The sequence below is a fragment of the Ambystoma mexicanum genome, chromosome 3q (genome assembly GCF_040938575.1).
Source record: "Ambystoma mexicanum isolate Mex_15411 chromosome 3q, UKY_AmexF1_1, whole genome shotgun sequence".
Lineage (NCBI taxonomy): Eukaryota > Metazoa > Chordata > Amphibia > Caudata > Ambystomatidae > Ambystoma > Ambystoma mexicanum.
Genome location: NC_090926.1, coordinates 889,563,007 through 889,582,526, shown reverse-complemented (window position 1 = coordinate 889,582,526; position 19,520 = coordinate 889,563,007). Strand labels below are relative to the sequence as shown.

The window sequence follows — 19,520 nt, the reverse complement described above, 5'->3', positions numbered from 1 at the left end:
ACACTGGAGCAAAAGAGGCACATTTATGAGTATTAGTGCAGTCTTGGTGAGATTGAATTAAGGCAGACCAGGCCAAGACCCTGGCAGAGTAGGAAAGCTAAGGAGCGATTTGGTGAAGATGCAGGTGATGCTGCAGGATGAAACTTGAGCAAGACTGGGCAGAAAGGGGTGTGGGTTATCAAATTTGTCTCGCAAGTTTGAAAAGAAACCAGAGTCCAGGCCCAAGATGGAGGGAGATGGGGGCGGAAGAATTGACAATTGGGAACACCAAGAATTGACCGAACCTGCCAAAAAATAACCTCCGTCTTGGATAGTTGCAAACCATTCAAGAGGAATTGGCACACAGACCGGACTGAAACTGGGTGGGTGTGGCACCCATGTTCACGTTCAAGTGGATGAGAAGTTTGATTTAATCAGTCTAGGTGTAAAACGTAGAATTGAAAAAGACCATAAGGGAAGTGAGGGACTGAACATAAAGATTGAATACAATAGGAGCCAGGAAGGTGCCCTGAGGGTCTCTTGACCAAGAGACCAGCTGGGAACGACTCGAGAGAAAGTATTGATCTAAGAAAGGGCTGTGCTCTACGAGCACATCCATCTCTAGATGGTGTCCTGGACAACAGTATGCAAAGCTGAAGATGGATCAAGCAGAACAAGACCAATGATCTCTCCCGTAGTCTATTGCCATCCTGATATGGCTGACTCCATTCCATTACTGGATTGGAAACCAATTTGAACATTGGTGGAGACAGTTCCAGCACTCACCTAAAGTTTGAAATCGTTCTGTAACAACTCTCCGCTGGAAGAGAGAATCCAGAAATGAGACTTCTTGGTCAAGGGAGGTTTTTTCAACAGTAACCATGAACAATGCCAGTGGAGAATGACGATTTGTTCCCAGGAACCTGAGATTGGCAAAAGGTGTTGGGACATGTTTTGAAAATGTTTGCAGGACAAGGAACTAAAAAAGTATTGTGGCACCCAGCCCTAACCTTGTCTTGAACGTGTCCTTGTGTGTTTACTTGTGCAGTAATAATCCCTTAATATAATGATCCAGAAAATAATGCATTGCCTCTGGAGGATCACCAGAGTGTGTGCAGGGCTGCTTCTTTTTTTTAATTTTTTATTGTATATGGTTTACAAAGAAACCTTTACAAAAAAGTTTAAGAAGGAGAAAAAAAACACCCTGCTTCTTACCCTTACGGGAATTGGAAGGCCAAATCTAGAGGCCATGTACCAGTGACCCTAATATGAAATGAGGGAGATTCTTAGCTGTGGCAGTAGGGTGAAATATCAACTGCCTAATGAGGATTTTCATGCAGTGAGGAGAAATAACCATTGCTTCTTGAATCCTGAAACTGAGACATGGGCCCAGCAAGGACTGGTTGTAACCCTGCTTACTTCGTCCTGTATTTTCTGTTTGTCTTCTTGTGTCCATGTTGCGCCATGATCCCTGCGGGCTTCTAGGGCGTTAGAAATGGATAAATAAATAAACCCTGAGAGAAAGCAAAGGTCCCAGGATAGGTCTGCTTTCAATCCTGATAGAATGTCGTAGTCCTGTTGGGAACCCTGGAAAGGTCAAGGGACCTCTGGTGTAAATAGTGTTGATTAAGGATAAGGAAAAACCTAGCCTTTGCCTTTGTTAATCCAGGTGGCTGGAGGGAGCACAGTAGAAGTTGTGCTAAGGCCGACAAAAGCCTGACAAGAGAAACCATCTTAAAACTTGAAACCCTTGAGGGAAGGCTTGAAGAAGCATGTCGTAGCATAATCCTGAACTTGAGAGCAGACTGTTTAACCGCTACAAGAAGCTTCCCCTGTTAGTTGCTGTAGAATAGGGACAGACCTTTGAAGAGTATGTTTTCAACTTTTGATTTGGCCAGTTCTTGCAACGTGTGTTCTGATCCAGGAGGCGGTAGGATTTATCAAGATGAGGAATTTGGAACTTTCAGTTGCCCAATGTTTGGAAAGACTTTTTTTTCCAACTGTTCTCCATAGTTTCCCATGGAACTGTTCTTTTTGCTCTGTTTGTATCCTATCATTACTTTTTGAATAGAGGTGATGATTCCAGCTTTACTTCTGTTGCTCACGTGTTATGGGGACATTAATCAGTTATTCAGACTATCAGTACTGGGAACTGTTAGAGTAGATGTCCATCTTTGTGCAAAATTCGCTCCACTTGTGAGTCCCCCAGCACTTTTTGCTGGACTCTTGGACGTGCCCCAGTCCCAGGAAGGTCCGGTGGTGTACCAAAATGCCAACAAAGGTAACAGGAGTTATGGGAGACCCGGAGGGGACACAGGAGTGGCAGAGAGTCCGGCTCGAGAGGCTCTCTGCTGATCCAGTAGTAACAGTCAAACACTTAGGACGGGCGCATCAAGCATCGGAGGAGACCTTTGTTGTTGCAGTGGGAACAACAAGCCCATTGATCACCAGAGAAGGGTCTGTGACCCGTACACACGTATATTGAGCATCAGAGGAGAACCTACCTGTTGCAGTGGCAGCAAAAATCCCACTGACCATCAGCGCAGAGACTGAACTAAGGGCTTCATAAAACCGTACATCTCGGGCAGTACATAAATCCACTTTTAGTATAAGGCTGTACCACCTGAGAGTATTTGGTAGCTTAGACAGAGCAGCCACGCTTATCTGTAGCTTGGTGCAAAGAAATTGTAGCATACATATGGTCCAAAGAAACCATGTATTTTATAAAAAAAAGGTTTATTTAAATTCAAGTAGGCCAAGATAAATCTTGGGGAAGGAAGTACTATGCTAGTTTATGCTGCTCTGATGTTATTTATTTTACTTTTTCTCTTCGGAGTGTCCCCTTCCTACTCATTTTGGGGTCGTCTTCTGTCCTTTAGGGCTCAGGGTCTTCAGTTGCAGACCTCGTCCATCTAGATGGGGACCCTTGACCTCTCTGGCTGTGGGTAACGGAGCTTCTCTGTTTAATCTCCAGATCAGAGTGCTATTGAGTTGTCTTTGAGGTCAAGGTCACTTTTGAGTGGTTCCCTCATCTATCTTGGGGTCTTCTCTGGGTGCTGTAGAGTGCTGTGTACATTCCTTCAGTTTACCACCTTTCACCTTCTGCTTCTGAGAATACTGACCCATGCACTAAAATTGAGGTTAATATAATACTAGGGTCATGTTGGCTTCTCTAATAGTCCAGTTGTGGACTTATTTGAACATTACCCGAGGCTGCAGAATTTTGAAAAGTTAAGCTTAACAGTAATATTTTGTAGATTCTATAAAAGTTGTGCAAATGTATTATATTTTTACACGTGTACTCATCTGAAGTGTTTCTTCAAATCAGCATTCACCTTCTGAAGAGCCACCTGAACTGTTCAGCCATATTACCTCTTGGAGTCAGGATTGCTCAGAAGAAACCCATGTAAACTAATGGGTTGATGTATATGGGCCCTAGAAATGAGGTTCAAGAGTGAAAGGGAGCTTCTTCTGCAAAAAGAGAATTTTTAAAGTTAGCAGGGCAACACTAATGCTTGGATGAGGTGCAGTTGTCCAGGAGCCAACAACATAGTCCCGTTTAGTTAGGGGCTGCAGATAATGATCCAGCAATGTAAATCTGGTAAGCTCCTTCAACCCTCGGAGTTCGCAGAGAAAGTTGTCTTGGTTTGTCAAATGTCTCTTGTAACCAAGGTCACAGTATCTAGGTAATACTTATCCTCTGTTGTCATGTGCCTGAACCTCTTCATCACTAGCCATGCAGGGCACATACCAAGGCTTCTAGCTTCTAACTGAGCTGTTCCTGCTGGATCCAGGAGGGACCTCTTCTCACAATTCCCTCTTGTCAGCAAAGATGACTCGAATCCTCAGATTCTAGCAGCACTTTGCCTTCAGAGTGATTTTGAGTAGATTTCCACAGCAAAGCTTTGACTGGATTAACATCGTTGGGGGCGTGCCCATGTAATTGACACGGTTCAGGTGCAGTTTTCTCTATTTTATGATTATCGGAAGCTGGGTTTTACATTTGGGCACCCTTTCAAACATTTGCCAACCACCCAATCATAGGTAGTTACTACCTTCAAACTTTCACAGCCAGTTTCCTTGGCCAAAACACTGTATGTGGATTTCTCCTTGAATCCCAGACATTCTTTCCAAATACTCGCCTGATCTGGTGTTGTCTTCATGGGCGCAGAGTAGTCAACACTGTATTTGGGTGCATGCCTTTACTTTCTCGCATGCAAACTAAGTGCAGCTGTTTAGCTGCTTCTGAAATACTGGGGGCTCCGTGCCCAGAAGTCTGTTTGCGAAGACCGTTCTTATTCATTAAGGAATTAAGGAGCAATGTAGAGGGTATGACTTTTTTTTTTGTTTGGCCTGTGGGGGATTTACAAATCAAATTGACCCTCTACGTTTGCTAAGCAAGACCCACTGACTTTGTCAGTGCTTGTTATAATGAAGGCTATGATCGATTTGGAGCATTGTGAAGGTCCATCTACGAGGCTACCAATCAAACATGTGCACGTTCTCTATAAAAACACAAATAGTGGCAGTTACATTAGTAACACTATTAACTAAAAATGACTACAATAAAACATCAATCACAGTAATCCAGCACAAAAGTGGAAAATACAATGTTCTAAGCGGCATGGAAACAAGCTCTGAAAAGCAACGTTCAGTAACTCTTTCCAACTTCAGTTCTGCTCACTTCTACAAAATGGCTGACTCTCTTTATACTGCACTTTCAACGTGATGTATTTGTTCTACATCATGGTGCAGCTGATGAACACCACGGTCCCTCTTAATATGTACGTTCAAGAGCTCTGGCAAAAATCTACTACTCTACTTTGTGTAAGGGTGTCGAAGAAGGAAGCTGACCCAAAGGTGGCATGGTGGTGGTTATAGACTTTTATTTGTTCATAAAAAGGCCCTCACTGACCCGATCTTCTAAGAGGGGGTTTCCTGCCTCCAAACTAATATTAAAAGGGTCCATCAGAATGGGCAACAAAACAAACTCCACCGTCCTGTGTCACAACCTATTTCTATGCCACACGCTATAACTAAAAGATAATCTAACAAAGTTCCTTCTTCAGGAAAAAGTCTCCATTCTCTTGATGCTCGGATAGTGTTCAAAAAGAATGTTTTCTTGAAACAAAAATGCTAGGGGGAATGACTCCCTTCCCATGTCTTTCAAGTTTCACTCATGCTTTATACTATTCCATGTCCAGCAGTGTTGGGTAACAAAACTGGTGTGGGACTTTACAATACTTATCTCTTGGTGTTAGGTAACCCACTTTTTTAGTATAGGCCTGTACTACTCAAGTTGGTAGAGTCACTAAGCAGCCCAGCTTATTTTAAGAGGGGTAATGTGTGCTGTAGAGCTGTTCAATGAAATCAGTAAATATAGTTATCCAAGTAAACACTGACACACTTAGTTATAGTATACATATTTATTTATATATACACAAGGATAATTAGACAATCTTTAAAAAGCAGCAACTAATAGTAACATTAATATAAAAGTTAGGATTCAGTTCAACAAGAGCAATAAAGTCGGTTAGTAAACTTTTCTTATGCTAAATATATTCCAGCACACTGAGTGACTTCATTTAGAGGTCAGTATTGCCACTTATTTGTGATCACCATTACAATATTGAGTTAAAAGTAGGGAAAGGTTAGTCAGTTCAGAACATACTTGGTGAGTAATAAAACCATTAGATTCTCCCAAAGGGATGTAGGCAATCTTTTATCCCAGCAATAATAGTGTTCAACAATTAACACCTGCAAGGGAACAAGCACAGTCAAAACCAATAGGTTCAGAAGAGGAGCCTTTAGGGAGCCAGGACAGCCAAAGTAAATGTGCCAGTTCAAGGTTCTGATGCACTCTTCTTAGAACAATGTTTTAAAATAGTTAGTTCAGTAGAAAATCACATAAGCTCAAGAGGAGCCACCTTGAAGAAGCACACGCTAGGGGGCCAGCGCAGGGGAGTTGAGGTCAACTCAAAAGGGTTTAAAATGGTACTCCCCAAGCTAGGAAGCCCCACAAATGGCAAAAGGCAGATGTACCCCAAGCCCCACAGTACCTGAGAATTGGAGAATTGGTTCCCGCTGGATGCTTTCCTCTTACAGTGTAGCAGACCCTTGTTCCTGGTCCTTGGTCGTGGTGACGAAAGGGACGATGTCTGGTGGGCTACTGCAGCAGCACTCGAGAGATGGACTCAGCAGAAATGGATTCTCTTTGATTCAGCGTCCTTCAGTGGTTTTGACACCTTTTCCTCCTAAGGTGCTGTCACTATGCGAAAATCAGATGCCTATGAAGTTTGTCACACTCCATAAACACAAAAATCCTAGTCAGGAAAAATACATGAGGGAGTGAGAAAAAGGTAGAACAAGGCAGGAGGGAAAAAAATCACAAGCCAGAAGTCCAATAAATGAGCTTGGGGGGTCTCTAAGGTTGAAGGGAATAAACACAGAAGTTAAAATTCTCCCTAACAATCATTATTAGAGGCCACAACAGCAGGGGTGGATTTTTTTTTTTTTTTTTTTTTTTTTTAAATAGGACAAACCTATACCTTCCTGAATAATATCCCCCTGGAGCCCTGCACCAGCTGCAGTGTTTTTATTAATCCGTGTCCAAAATTGTCTTGAATCAGCCTTCAATAAAGGTCCCGGCATAAACTGATTATCTTTTAGATATTGATCGTATTTCAAAGATTTTACAAAGTATCCTTGGAGCTGGCACTCTTGGTTCTTTAGTTTTAATAATTCCTGCGTTGGAAGGTTTTGGCCCCTTAATAGGCTGATTTGCCTGCATTTTTGCCCTTTAGAGTCTTTTAATCTGGAGTCGAAGAGGTGAGGAAAGGACCTCTAGGCAGGGCTACAGGTTGATTATTTAACTTTTCAATGCACGCCACAATTCGTGTGTCCAGGGATTTAGCCTAGACCCTGTGAGGCCCCACTCATATTCAATTCCCCCCCCCACCCCTCATAAAGTCGAAAAGAAGGAGGTAATTTTTCAATTTTTTGTACAGCCTGTAATCCCATCGAAAGGTCACATTCCTCCTATCTGGTACCAACATGGGGAGAACTTCGTGATTACAGGCGGAACCCTGCATTGTGAAGTAGATGGATTAGTCGAGGGGTACAAGCGATTAAATCCCTGAATTTCTGCACAGTAAGCGTTAGTCCCCCCTCTCCCCCGAAAATCATTGCCTCTGGTGTCCCTCGCTTATTATTTGAAGTTCTATGAAATGGAAAAAAGTACGCTAGGTGGTACTCTATACAAACCGTCATTATTATTATGGCACAGACAATACTAGGAGAACCCGCTGAAATCCCTCCCTAATGTGATAGGATCATAATCTGCAATTCTTCAAGGATGTATGAAGTTTTTCAAATCTTATGCTTGTTCTGTATGCAGTTCCCACACTTTTTTTGGCCCTCTGGTTTCATGCTTTTTGATGCTACGTTAGTGGCATAACGAAGTGTGCTGTATATGGGGACCCTGTATATTGACTGTGGGTCTGTGATTGAAAGAGAAATACATTTCTAGTCAAACAGCTGATGCATGTTGCTTCTGTGCACTGTTATGAGAGTGGATTTGTGCGTTTCTTCAATGTGATACAGAGCTGATATATTTTAACAGTATTCCTCCACTTCTAGGTGGTCACAGGTGCTTGTGGATGGCAAACAGACTGTTTTAATATTTATTGCAGAACGGGTGAGTAGAATGAACCCCCATGGTCACAATTAAGATGTTTCTATGATATGATGGGTTATTTATAACGTATTTAATACCTAGAGGTTTCGAAGCACGGACCCGGGGATCGAACCTGTGTTTCTCCGTTTCGTTTGCTTCCAAGGCAAGCACGTTACCACTGAGCTATCCTCCCGAGACAATGTAATGAACCGCACATTACTGCATGCTAATTAACTGCCAATGCATTGCATTTCTAGTTTTCTTTATGCCAACCACTCGTTCCAATTGTCTAATGGTTTATCCACAACTTCCCTTTCAGTCCTTCTCTCATGGTTAAGTTGTAGTATGACTCTCCTTTTTATCTTTTTAGCAGGCATGTTTTATTTCTATGCTCATTGGTGTAAAAGATTAAAATGTAAATTTTTCAGATTCCAGTTTTCAGTCAGTTGGGCACAGCATCTGCTCTGTCACATTAGTCTAACCTGCAGTGAGCAGAGTCCATACCACGTGTTAAAAACTGCTCAGAGAAAATATGATAAACTAAATACTTAATGGTAGTGTAGCTATTTTTATTTGCTTTATCACTTTTTTTCTAGCACCTGGTCCTGCCTTGTGGTTCTATGAAGATTTGCTTCTTTTTTTGCTGAATGGCTTTTTTGCTGAGACTGAATTTGCATATTTTTTACCACAAACAGCTGAGGGCTGGGGGGGGGTCAGAGGGCTTACTGGGGGACCCCCGGGGTCACCCTTGCACCCCATAACCACATTATATACTTTACCCAAACTTGCCATATCTTCTGTTTGTAGTAATAAATGTGGTAAACCCGATTTTGGCAAAGTTGCCAGTCAGCAAAAGTGAGCAGAAAAGATGCCTGTAGGCTGCGATATCTGAACTAGAGACTGTTAGGAAACTTTACTTTTTGTTGCTTTCCACCAATAGACTTTTGTGGGACACCCTTTCCTTTTGCTTTGACTCCTGGCCTGACTTTCTGGATGCAAGTAACGTCTTATGATTAGTCCATAAGATTATCAGACCTGAGAGACTGTCTCTCTTAGTGAATTTCTTGTATATTTCCAATTGCACACTGTGAGGGAGAAGGTTCAGTTCTTGTGCCAATTCCCCTCAAGCTGAGAGACCTTCAACACTTTTGCTGGATTTAGGGGAATTCTTGATTTATTCTCCTGAGTGAGTGGGACTTTTCTTTTTTTTTGAACACTTACCCATTGTTTTAGCTCTGGTTTAGGAACCCTGTTTTACTACTACTGTAATACTTGCTTTCCTCCATGTAGTTCAGTACAGGCATTTATAATGGTTTGTTGCAGCACACAGCACACAACACCATATGTGATGTGTTGCTGTTGAGTTCCTTGGGCTCCCCTTTTTATTTTCTTATTGATTTTCCTTAAGAACCACTGTCCTTGTTTCTTACTTCTCTTTGTTTTTTGTGGGATCGGCACACACCACTGTATGTAGAGTGCTGAGGGGCTGCATTCTAACTCCTTTCCTACTGAGTCTGTAACTTTTATAGTTTCGGTAACAGACAAACTTAAATGGCTGGTGGTAGCGGATACGTTTTTCTACAATTTGTGTGTAAGTTACTCGCAGGCTGTGTTCACAGCTGCACTACTGCACCTCTAGGTGACCATTTTCCCACAATGGCCCCAGTATTCTTTTTATTGGCCATTTTTTCGTTTGTCTGTCCCTTCTTCTACCAATCCAGGTGGGGTGGGTCCTCTTTGGGTTTTGCCTTTGGCGGGAGTCCGTTATGAAGCCTGCCAATGATCCAGTGTGTCTGCTTAGGCAGGAAGTGAGGGAGGAGCCTGATAACTTTCTGGCCTTTGTCTGAGGGTATGCCTTGCTCGAACCAGTTTGAAGTGGACGGCTGGCCTTGGTGCAAGGACCGCCGTCTCCAGTTGATTGATGGGGTGCATAGGACTGAACAAATGGGTTCCTGCATAAAAGGCGAGGCCTTTGGGACAGAAGGCCAAGTCGACCACTGGAACTAAGGCTCCGAAGAAGACTACCTGAGATGCCTGCAGCACCTCCAGTAACCATAGAAGCATTGCTGCTGTCCCGGCCTCCTTTTTGAATAGACAAAGAAGCTCCGCCAAGGACACTATTCAATTTGTGCCATCCCCTGACATCCTGCGACCTTCCAGGGCTGCAGAATCCCAATACCCGGGGTGCCTCGACCACCTTGAAGTGCATTGTATTGCCTTGCCGTTGGCAAATCTCTCTGGAACTTAGGTGGCATCTGTGTGGACCTCCCAGAAGCACAAATCCTCTCCTCCGAGTCCTCTCACCAGAGAGTAGGACGAAGAAAATAAGATTAACTGGCGGTGATTGGGGACTCCTGGTGCTAAGAAAAAGGTGCCAAAACCATGAACTGATGCAGGCGTAAGAAGAATTGTTTGCTGGCGATTCCCTCTCTCGACTATCACTGCAGAAGCCTATCCAGGGTCCCTTCTTTTGTTACCATGACCAAGAACTAGGAGACCGGGTTTGCAATTGTGCACCCAGAAGGTGTTCAGCTTCTTCACTCTCAAGGTACTGTGGTGCTCGGGGTAAACTTACCTTAAGCCATTTGTGTCATTTTGCTTTTGGAATACCTTTTTTTGCTTTGTGGGTGTTCACCCAACTTCAGTCGCCCAAGCCTAACATTTTGTGCCCCCACAGGTAGGCTTCTCCAAAGCTCCTGTGACTTTTGAAAGAACAGCTAACTTGCTACATACCTGTACTAAGAAGATTTGCATCGGAACTGTCTCTTTTTTATTGACTTGAGCATTGCTGGTTTCCCTCCAAAAACCTGAACTGAAGAACTCCTTTCTAGTTAGGGAAAAGACTCCGCCAACCATTCAAAGGATAGTTGCACTGTTGCTTACCCGTTGATGTTGCTTCTTTACATTCTGAACTTAGTTTTAACAGAATAATGCAGAGTTGGTACCTATAAGTGCTTTTACTGACCTGACTGAAGTCACTCCATTTGTGGATAGAAAAGTACATGATAATTTACTCACCTGTTTTATTTCTCCTTATGATCCCAATGTACGTTTGATGTTCTTAGTTGACACAGCATTTCTTTGGTTATTATTTGCCTTGTGAATATATAAAACAAATATATAATTTTGATATAAGTAATTGTGTAAGAGTTTTTAATAAACAAATAAAAAAAGTTTTTTTTATTCGAATTTGGAAAAACAAAAGCACAGCACAATTAACACCCCCCCCCCTTACCCCGGGGAGAATACCACAGAAAGCTTACAATAACAGAGCACCCCAATTGCCCTATCCGCCTCCCATCAAAGTCCCAATGATCACATTGGCCCATCTCAAGAGAATGTGCACCATTCTCTGGGGCTTTAGTGAAATGCAGTCGGGTCCCATACCCACACACAGTCTACATAGTCCAACGACTTTCAATGTTGACTGCGACAACACATCATCAAAAGGCCCAGGGATTTGACCAGATTTGCTCACACTGTGCCACTTGGGCTCTGCCCATCACAGCCTTCTCCCAAGGCCACCCCTGCGTCCGACCTGCGCATCCAATAGCCATGGCCTAACATCCACATAGTTCCAGTCAATAAGCAATCACTACTCTCAGGCCCTGCTTGACTATGGAATGATACCCCGAATGCCCACATAACCACATAGGAATCACCCCAAATCAACAGTGCCAATAAGCCACGCCGAGTCCCCATTCAAAGCACATGTACTCGCTGTACAGTTACTCCCCAACCCTTGCAAAGCTCTTTTATAGGCAGTGACGTCTGCAAAAAGTGTGCTCACAGAGGATTTACATCAGACGAAGTTAACATTGCCTCTACCAGTGCGTCCCAGACCTCAACATCTAAGCGGATAGCTCGGCGACAACGTGCTCGCCTTGGAAGCAAGACGACACCGAACAACACAGGTTCGATTCCCGGGTCCGCGCTTAGAAACCTTTGGGTATTAAGCACGTTATAAATAACCTATAATCATCATCTGTGTTCCCATCTCCCATACCGCTATACACCACCCTATACCAGACAGCAGACTCCGCTAGGGCTCATCTCTCCAGGTCCGCCCACCACGCCTCTATTCTGGGGCCCTCGGCCAGTTTCCAAGCCATTGCGATCCTTAGCTTCGCTAGTACACAGAACTTCTTTCAAGCATGTGATATGTGCTTCTTTCCTTTTGATATAGGACCACCAATAATCTGCATCCCCCTCCTGCCACTTTGTCCACCTGCCCCAGCCAAAATTTGCCAATAACCGGGCAGGACCAAAACATGTGGAAAAAGTCTGCCACCTCATGATCCCATCTCGGGTATGTCGGCCTCCCTGCCCCCACCCCCCCAAATCTGGAAATTCTGTGAGGGGTCATGTGGGCCCTGTGTGTAATATACAGTTGCATGTAAGCTTGAATCTAGAGTTTCTTGTAAACTTCTAGGTGTACCCCAGTGGCCATGCCCATTCAGCGTCAGTGAGGGGTCTGCCTAAATCTACCTCCCATCTTGTACACACTCCCCAGAGACACCTCCCCATGCTTGTTCAAAAGTAATTCATACAATTGCGAAACCGTATGACCCACATCATACATCGACTCCATTGGTCGATCCCCTTCAATTGCCACCGTGAAATCCGTCCATCGGGCTTCAATATTCCTCACCAGGTTCTGGTACATGAAAGATTGGCATGCAGGTATGCCTGAGCATTGCCTCGAACTTGCAAAATTCATCAGTTTCTCCTCCTCCACCAGGTCGCCCAGTGTAACTAGCCCGTCGCCCTCCCAATACTTTCGAGTCATAGAGTCAGATCGCTTACTGATGAGCACCACAAGCAGAATGTTTGGGGAGTAAGGGTCCGGGTTCCGAACCTCCTCCAAACTCTTTTCCACAGGAGCCTGCCCAACTGAAGGAGCCAGGGTTCAGGGAAGAGTCCGGTGTCTGTGATCCACAGGACCTCCTTCAGGAAGCCTGCTGGAGGAACGCTGCAGAAGCATCAAATCGAGTGTGGTCTGTGCCAGCCAGCCACAACGACCTGCAGCTGACCTGCCTAATAGTGTAACTGGAAGTGGGGCAATCATATTCAATCCCCATCAAAGTCCCTCTGCATAGTGGCAAGCACTATCCTACTCCTCTTCCCTCTCCTTGACCCCCCCTCTTCTTCCCCCCACTGAAACGTCCTCACTGCCGAATCCAGATCAACGAAAAATCGCCACCTAGAGATGTTATGGGGAATATTGGTCAAGTGATTTAATAAGTTGCCATAACGACATTCACCTGAGGGCCCCCAACCCCCCCCCCCCCCCCCCCACTGTGTATTATGTACATGGGAATATGCCATGGCATGCCTGATATCGATCCCCAGGTAACTAAAGTTCTCAAGTTGCCATTGCAATCCCAAATCTGAAAACTGTGCATGGCTTCGGCCCATGAGCTCCGCCAGTGGAAACCAGCATGACTTTTCACAGTTTACCTTAATGCCGGAGAGCTCATCAAACTGGTCTAGTCTATGACGTCTAGAAGGTGTGGCAAGTTCTCGTCCGGTGAATGGACATAAAGGAGAATGTCATCTGCATCCAATGAAATCAGATGCTTAGCCCTGTCAATCAGGATACTGGTATCCGTGTAGTCAGTTAGCAGGAACACGGCCAATGGCTCGAATGCAAGGATGAATAGCATCCGGGACATCTGGCATCCCTGCTTGGTACCCCTGCTTGAGGGGGATCGAACACTGGAGTCGATGTATGATGTGGCTGAAGGGGGACAGAGGGGGTGCATATGGTTTCTCAATTGTATACATTACTTGAACAAGCATGGGGAGGTGCCTCTGGGTAGTGCGTACAAGATGGGAGGCAGATTTACCTGCTTGGTACCTTTGCAAAGCCCCCAGGCCTAGGACATCTGCCACCCAGTACTCACCCTAGCCCAAGGTTGTGTGTATAGGAGTTTGATCCACCTCTGGAACCCAGGTCCCACCACGAAGTGCAGCAGGGTCTCATATAGCCGTTCCCATCTCACAGAATCGAATGCCTTGACCTCATCCAGTGAGGCCACTGCAGAGTCTACCCCAAGATAACTAGCATGATCCATCACATGACAGCCGTTGCAGGTTCCATGCTGTGATCCTGCCTGGCATGTATCCAGTCTGATCCGTGTGGATTAGATCTTCGATCACAATCTTTAACCTGTTATCAAGCAAGGTAGTGAGGATCTTCTAATCCTGATTGATCAAGGAGAGCGGCCTGTAAGAGCCACGGTCCAAAGTCGGTTTACCAGGCTTAAGTACAGGCACGATTATAGATTCTCTCAGACTGCATGGAAGAAGACCGCCTACATACGCTTACTCCAACATTTCAAGGAGTTGAGGCGCCAGTGTTGCTGCATATGTTTTATAAAATATCCTGCCCAGCCCATCTGCTCCAGGGGTCTTCCCTGTCGGCAGCAACATTACCAACACAATCTCATCCATGTTTTTTTTTTTATTTTAAGTAATTTTTATTATTTTAAACAAACAACATTACAACCTTTTAGGACGTTCATAATCATTGTCAAAACATCATATTACACAATTATTGTTTCTGTCCTCCCCCCTCCCTCCCCCTTAACACGAGCCATCCCATCCGTGTCATCTGCACAAGCTTCTTCAGGAATCCCAGTACTTGTCGACTCATCCGAGTCTCCTGTTTCATTATTGACCTGGTGGGGATTTGCCATTGAGGACACCAGTTGCCTCCAGGCTATCAGGGGGTCCACTTCCTCCTCTCCCCCTGGTGACAGCCCCAAACCATACCACAGTTTCTGCTTCTGCCCATCTCAGGAGGTCCCCCCACCATATCTCCACTCTAGGTCTAAGGGCCGCCTTCCAGCACATTGCAATTCTGCTCTTGGCGAAAACATAAACCAGGTCTTTCATTTTACTAATATGCTTCGAATTTTGTGGCCTTGGAAAACTCCCAAGCATGCATGCCCAAGTAGACCTTACATCCAGCACCACTCCCCCGCTAGCCATTCTCGTCCTTATTTCTTCCCAGAATGTCTGTATCTCGGGACAAGCCCAGAACATGTGCAGCAGCCCTGCCTTCTCTTCCCCGCACCTGGGGAATTTCTGTTTAGCCGAGCTTCCAAACCTGGCTATTCTTCGGTGGGTCAAATAGGCTCTGTGGGTGACATACAACTGGATCTGCTGGAGCCTCGCATTTCGAGACACTTTTTTATGGTATCTTCGGGCTCTATCCCACTGTCCCTCTGTCATAGATTCTCCTACTTCCTCCTCCCAGTCATTCCTCAGCTGGAGCAGCTCTATCCCTGCCTTCGCACTCAGAAGCTCATGTATCCTAGATATTTCATGTCCCCCCCTCAGAGACATCATACATCATTTCCACAGTGGCATCAGGTTCTTCCGTTAACACAGTTGCAGGCCACCTCTCCCTCACCCGTTTAATGAGCCTAGTATGAGTAATATATTGGCCTCCATGCACCCCAGTCTCCTCCTGCAGCCTCTGGAATTCCACCACTTCCCCATCCTGCTATATAGCCCCAAGGGTAGCCAGGCCCACCGGTTCCCAATATTTACGAACCCCCTTAAGCAGTTGGGAGTCTGCCCCGCATAATGCTGCCAGCGGAACCTGCTGAGAGAGTGGATCTGGGTTGCCCACAGTTCTCCATGTTCTGTACCAGACCTCCCGGCCCAGCATCAACAGTCTCCCCATCTCCGCCACTCTTGTTCTATGCAACCACACTGTCTCATTTAGGAAGTAAGGGGCAGTATCCTCTCGCGAAAGCCTGGCTTCCGCGGAGTCTCCCGCAGACAACCACCTAGCCACATACGACAGCTGTCCCGCCAGGTAGTACAGTTCAAAATTCGGCAGGTTTATGCCCCCCTTATCACATGTGTTCTGTAGTTTCCGCAGGGCCACCCTATTTCTGGAGTTGCCCCATAGGAAGCCTCTGCACATGCCATGAAGTCTCACAAAAAAACGTCTAGGGATCAGGTATGGGACATTCACAAAAAAGTGCAAAAGTCTGGGCAGAACCACCATTTTGAGCAGAACTGCTCTTCCCATCATGGCTAGGGGCAGTCGAGACCAGAACGCCATGCTATTCTTAATACCCTCAACTGCTTTCTCTGTATTCTGTTTGTGCTCTCTCTTTATCTTATGGTAAATGTTTACGCCCAGATACCTGAATGTCATGGGCTGCCAGGGTATCTGCAGGATGGGTAATCTTTCCAATAGGGTCTTCCTGTACCTACCCAAGGGGAACAGACTGAACTTCCCGGGGTTCACCGATATGCCCGAAAGAGTGGCATAACGATCCATCACCTCCAACACATATCGCAGGTTCTCCTTGGGATAGTGCAAGTAGAGGAGCATATCGTCTGCATACAATGATATCAAATGCGTGCTGCCTGTCGTTCGGATCCCAACCTCCCCGTATTGTTGCCACAGGCATATTGCCAGCGGCTCCAATGCCCAAATATATAACGTGGGCGACCAGGGACATCCCTGTCTGGTTCCCCTACTGAGCTGCCATTTATCCGAGATTATAGTTCCTATTTTAACTCTCGCACTCAGGGAGCTATATAGCATCTGGACCCATCTGGCATATCCTGGCCCCATCCCATAACCCTTCAGGGTCGCCTTCAACCACGGCCACCGCACTGAATCAAATGCTTTAACCGCGTCCAATGACACGATAGCCAGCTCACCCGGGTCTCCCTCGGTCTGATCAATGATATGGTGCAGCCTCCTATGGTTGTCTGTAATATTTCTACCAGGGACATAGCCTGTTTGGTCCGGGTGTATCAGTTTGCCAATCACCCTCTTTAATCTGTTGGCCAGCACTGCCGTGAGAATTTTACTATCTTGATTAAGCATAGACAAGGGCCTATAAGACCCACAGTCAACGTCTAGCTTGCCTGGTTTCAGGAGAGGGATGATCACTGCCTCATGGAGCGACACCGGCAGTTCCCCCTGCTCGTAGGCTTCATTAAACATGGCAAGCAGCGGCTGGAGTAGCTCCTGTTTCTACGTTTTATAAAATTCACTGGGTAACCCATCCGACCCAGGTGCCTTACATGTAGGTAGGTGCTGGATCACCATCTCCAATTCGTCTAAGGTGGTGGGGGCATCTAAATCAGCACGTTCCAGGTCATCTAAGGTGGGCAGCCCTATGTCCTCTATTGTTTCCTGTATTTGTTGGCTCATTTCCTCGCCTGCATCCTCAAATAATCGTCTATAATATTTGAAGAACTCCATATTTACCCCTTCCTGGGTATTACGATTTGGCCTTCCGCGTCCTTGACCTCTCTGATCACCTGGCGGGGGGTCTCATTTTTGTATAACCAGGCTAATAATCTCCCCGGATTGTCCCCACCTGCATGTAGCCTCTCTATGTATTTCTTGTAATTTAATCTGCATAATCTATCCCAGAGTACACTACAAGTCATCTGTAAGTCCCTAATCTTGGAGGTGTCCTCATGGGTGGTCCCTCCACTTTGTATCAGACCCTTCAGCTCTCGCTCTGTTTCTTGCAGTTCCCGTTCAATACCCCCCTGGAGCCCTTTGGATTTTGATATAGCCACCCCACGCACCACCACTTTAAATGCTTCCCACACTGTTCCCTCGGAGCGTACACTGCCGGTGTTAATTTCAAAATATTCCTCGATGGCTTCCCTCAAGTCCTCTCGAAATCCAGTTCTGAGCCTCCATGTCGGGATTCGTGCTCTGGGGGATTGATGTCGCCACTCAACAACCAAAGGCGAATGGTCGGATAGCACTCGGGCCTTGTATTCCGCGCCCACCATTTCCCCAACCATCTCAGCAGTCGCAAACACATAATCCAGCCTCGTATGCAGGTCCCGTCGTGCTGCGTAATGCAAGTAATGCCTATCCACTGGGTGCAGTCGTCTCCACACATCCTCTAGACCTAGGTCTGTCAATAGCATCGCCAGTGACCTGGCTGCCGGTGCCGGTTTTTCTAATTTGTCATCTGACCTGTCTATCTTGGGGTTCAGGGTACAATTGAAATCTCCTGCCCACACCGTTGCGCCACCCACCAGGGGGCTAAATTTGCTATATAAGGACCTAAAATAGATCGCTGTATTATGGTTGGGGGCATACAAATTTATAATGATTACTTCTCTATTTTCCAGAAGTCCCGCCACCACCGCCAACCTGCACTCTGGGTCTGTTGTAGAACTAAGCAGCTGAAATGGCACGTGCGGTGCTATCAATGTAATCACCCGTCTTGCATATGCCGAGTATGTGGCCCCTATTACATTACCCCTCCATTTTCTCTTGACCACCTCTAACCTTTCCTTGGTGAGGTGGGTCTCCTGTAGCAGAGCTATATCAATCTGCATCCTCTTTAAATACATCATCACCTTATTGCGTTTTAGGTAACTATTGAGGCCCCGCGCATTCCAGGTCACAATTCTGAGATTATCCGAAGCCATTGGCTCGGTAGATGCAGTACAGATCCCACTTCTGTATCAGCCTGCTTAGGCCTGTTCCCCTGTTCAAACTTTCTAAAACTACAAACACTGCCAACTCCACTTCCCTCCTTCCCCCCGCTTCCCTTTCCCCAACTTCAACAAACCACAACACCCAACCCTCTCCCTCCCCCCTCCCTACCCCAAAAAATGCCCAGCTCCATCCCTGGATCACACTATCGGTGACCTAACTAATTTCTATATGGGGGTGCAAAGACTAGTTCTGCAAGGCTCCATAGTGAAGCAATGGTCACATTGCACGTATTCCGTTTTCTATTCCAGTTTAGTTCTGCCGGTTAGTAGGCCGCAGTAATGCCTATAATGCAGTCGCATAGTCCCAAGCATCGCCTCCGTCTGGCGCTCCCCCCACACATTACTTATCTCCTCCATCTCCTCCTTTCGTGTGGATATCCGGCTCCTGGGGGCAGCCGTGCATGTCTAGCCATCCCATGGCATCTTCCGGACTTTCAAAAAAGAAAGTTTTGTTTTTGTGTAAGACTTTCAATTTGGCCGGGTAAAGCAACATATACTTGTGGCCTGCTTCTCTCAATCTCCTCTTGACAGCCCCAAAGACCATACGACTCCGCTGCACCGACAAGATATAGTCTGGGTAGGCCGTTATATGTGCCGTTCCTTTTTGAATTGTTCCACCTTTGCGGAAATGCTCCAGTATCCTTTCCCGATCCCGGTAGTTAAGGATTTTGGCAATCACTGGCCTAGGTGGGTTGCCCGGCGGCGGCTTCTTCATCAGGGCCCTATGCGCCCTTTCCACCGTGAACTCCTGAGGCAGGGCCCCTCCAGGTATCTCCTGCAGCAACATGGTTTCAACAAATTCCGTGGGGTTGTGACCTTCTGCCCCCTCCGGCAAGCCCACAATACGGATGTTTCGCCGGGCCCGTCCTTCCGCTTCCTCAGCTCTGTATTCTAAGTTGCCTACCCGCTGCACCAGAGAGTGTAGTTCTGATTTGTGTGAAGCGCTTTCCGCCGTGTTCGGGCCCACTTCTTTCTCGAGGTTTTCAGTGCGCTCCGCCAGTGACCTTACGTCCTGTCGAAGGAGGTTCACCTCCTCCTGCACCTCTCCGAACCTGCGGTCCAGTGCTGTTTTCAGATCCGCCACAGCCAATTCAAGCTTGGTCTCCCATGCCAGCTTCAGGTCTGCAATTGCGGCTAGGACCTCTTGGTTCGTGCTCGTGACGGCCATGCTGCCCGCAGGGGGCCTGTCCTTGCTCCTGGCGCCTTTTGGATTGGGCGGCTTCCTGGCATAGTCGTCCAACGTGGGCTGCTTCCCTTTAAGCCTCTGAGGTTTGTTGGACATGGCGCCGCAGCTATAGATCGCGGATCGAGACCACCCCTTGTAGTTTGCAGTCCCAGCGGCGGCAGCTCGTTG

At 46.2% G+C, this 19,520-nt stretch overlaps 1 protein-coding gene across 1 annotated transcript in view; it reads left to right on the top strand.

The window, feature by feature from the left end:
• NOL11 (nucleolar protein 11) overlaps positions 1 to 19,520 on the top strand; it is a 331,146-nt gene that overhangs the window by 56,389 nt on the left and 255,237 nt on the right. The window contains exon 5 of the mRNA XM_069655029.1: positions 7,618 to 7,675. Within this exon, the coding sequence (XP_069511130.1) occupies positions 7,618 to 7,675 (58 nt within the window). The remainder of the gene's footprint in view (positions 1 to 7,617; positions 7,676 to 19,520) is intronic.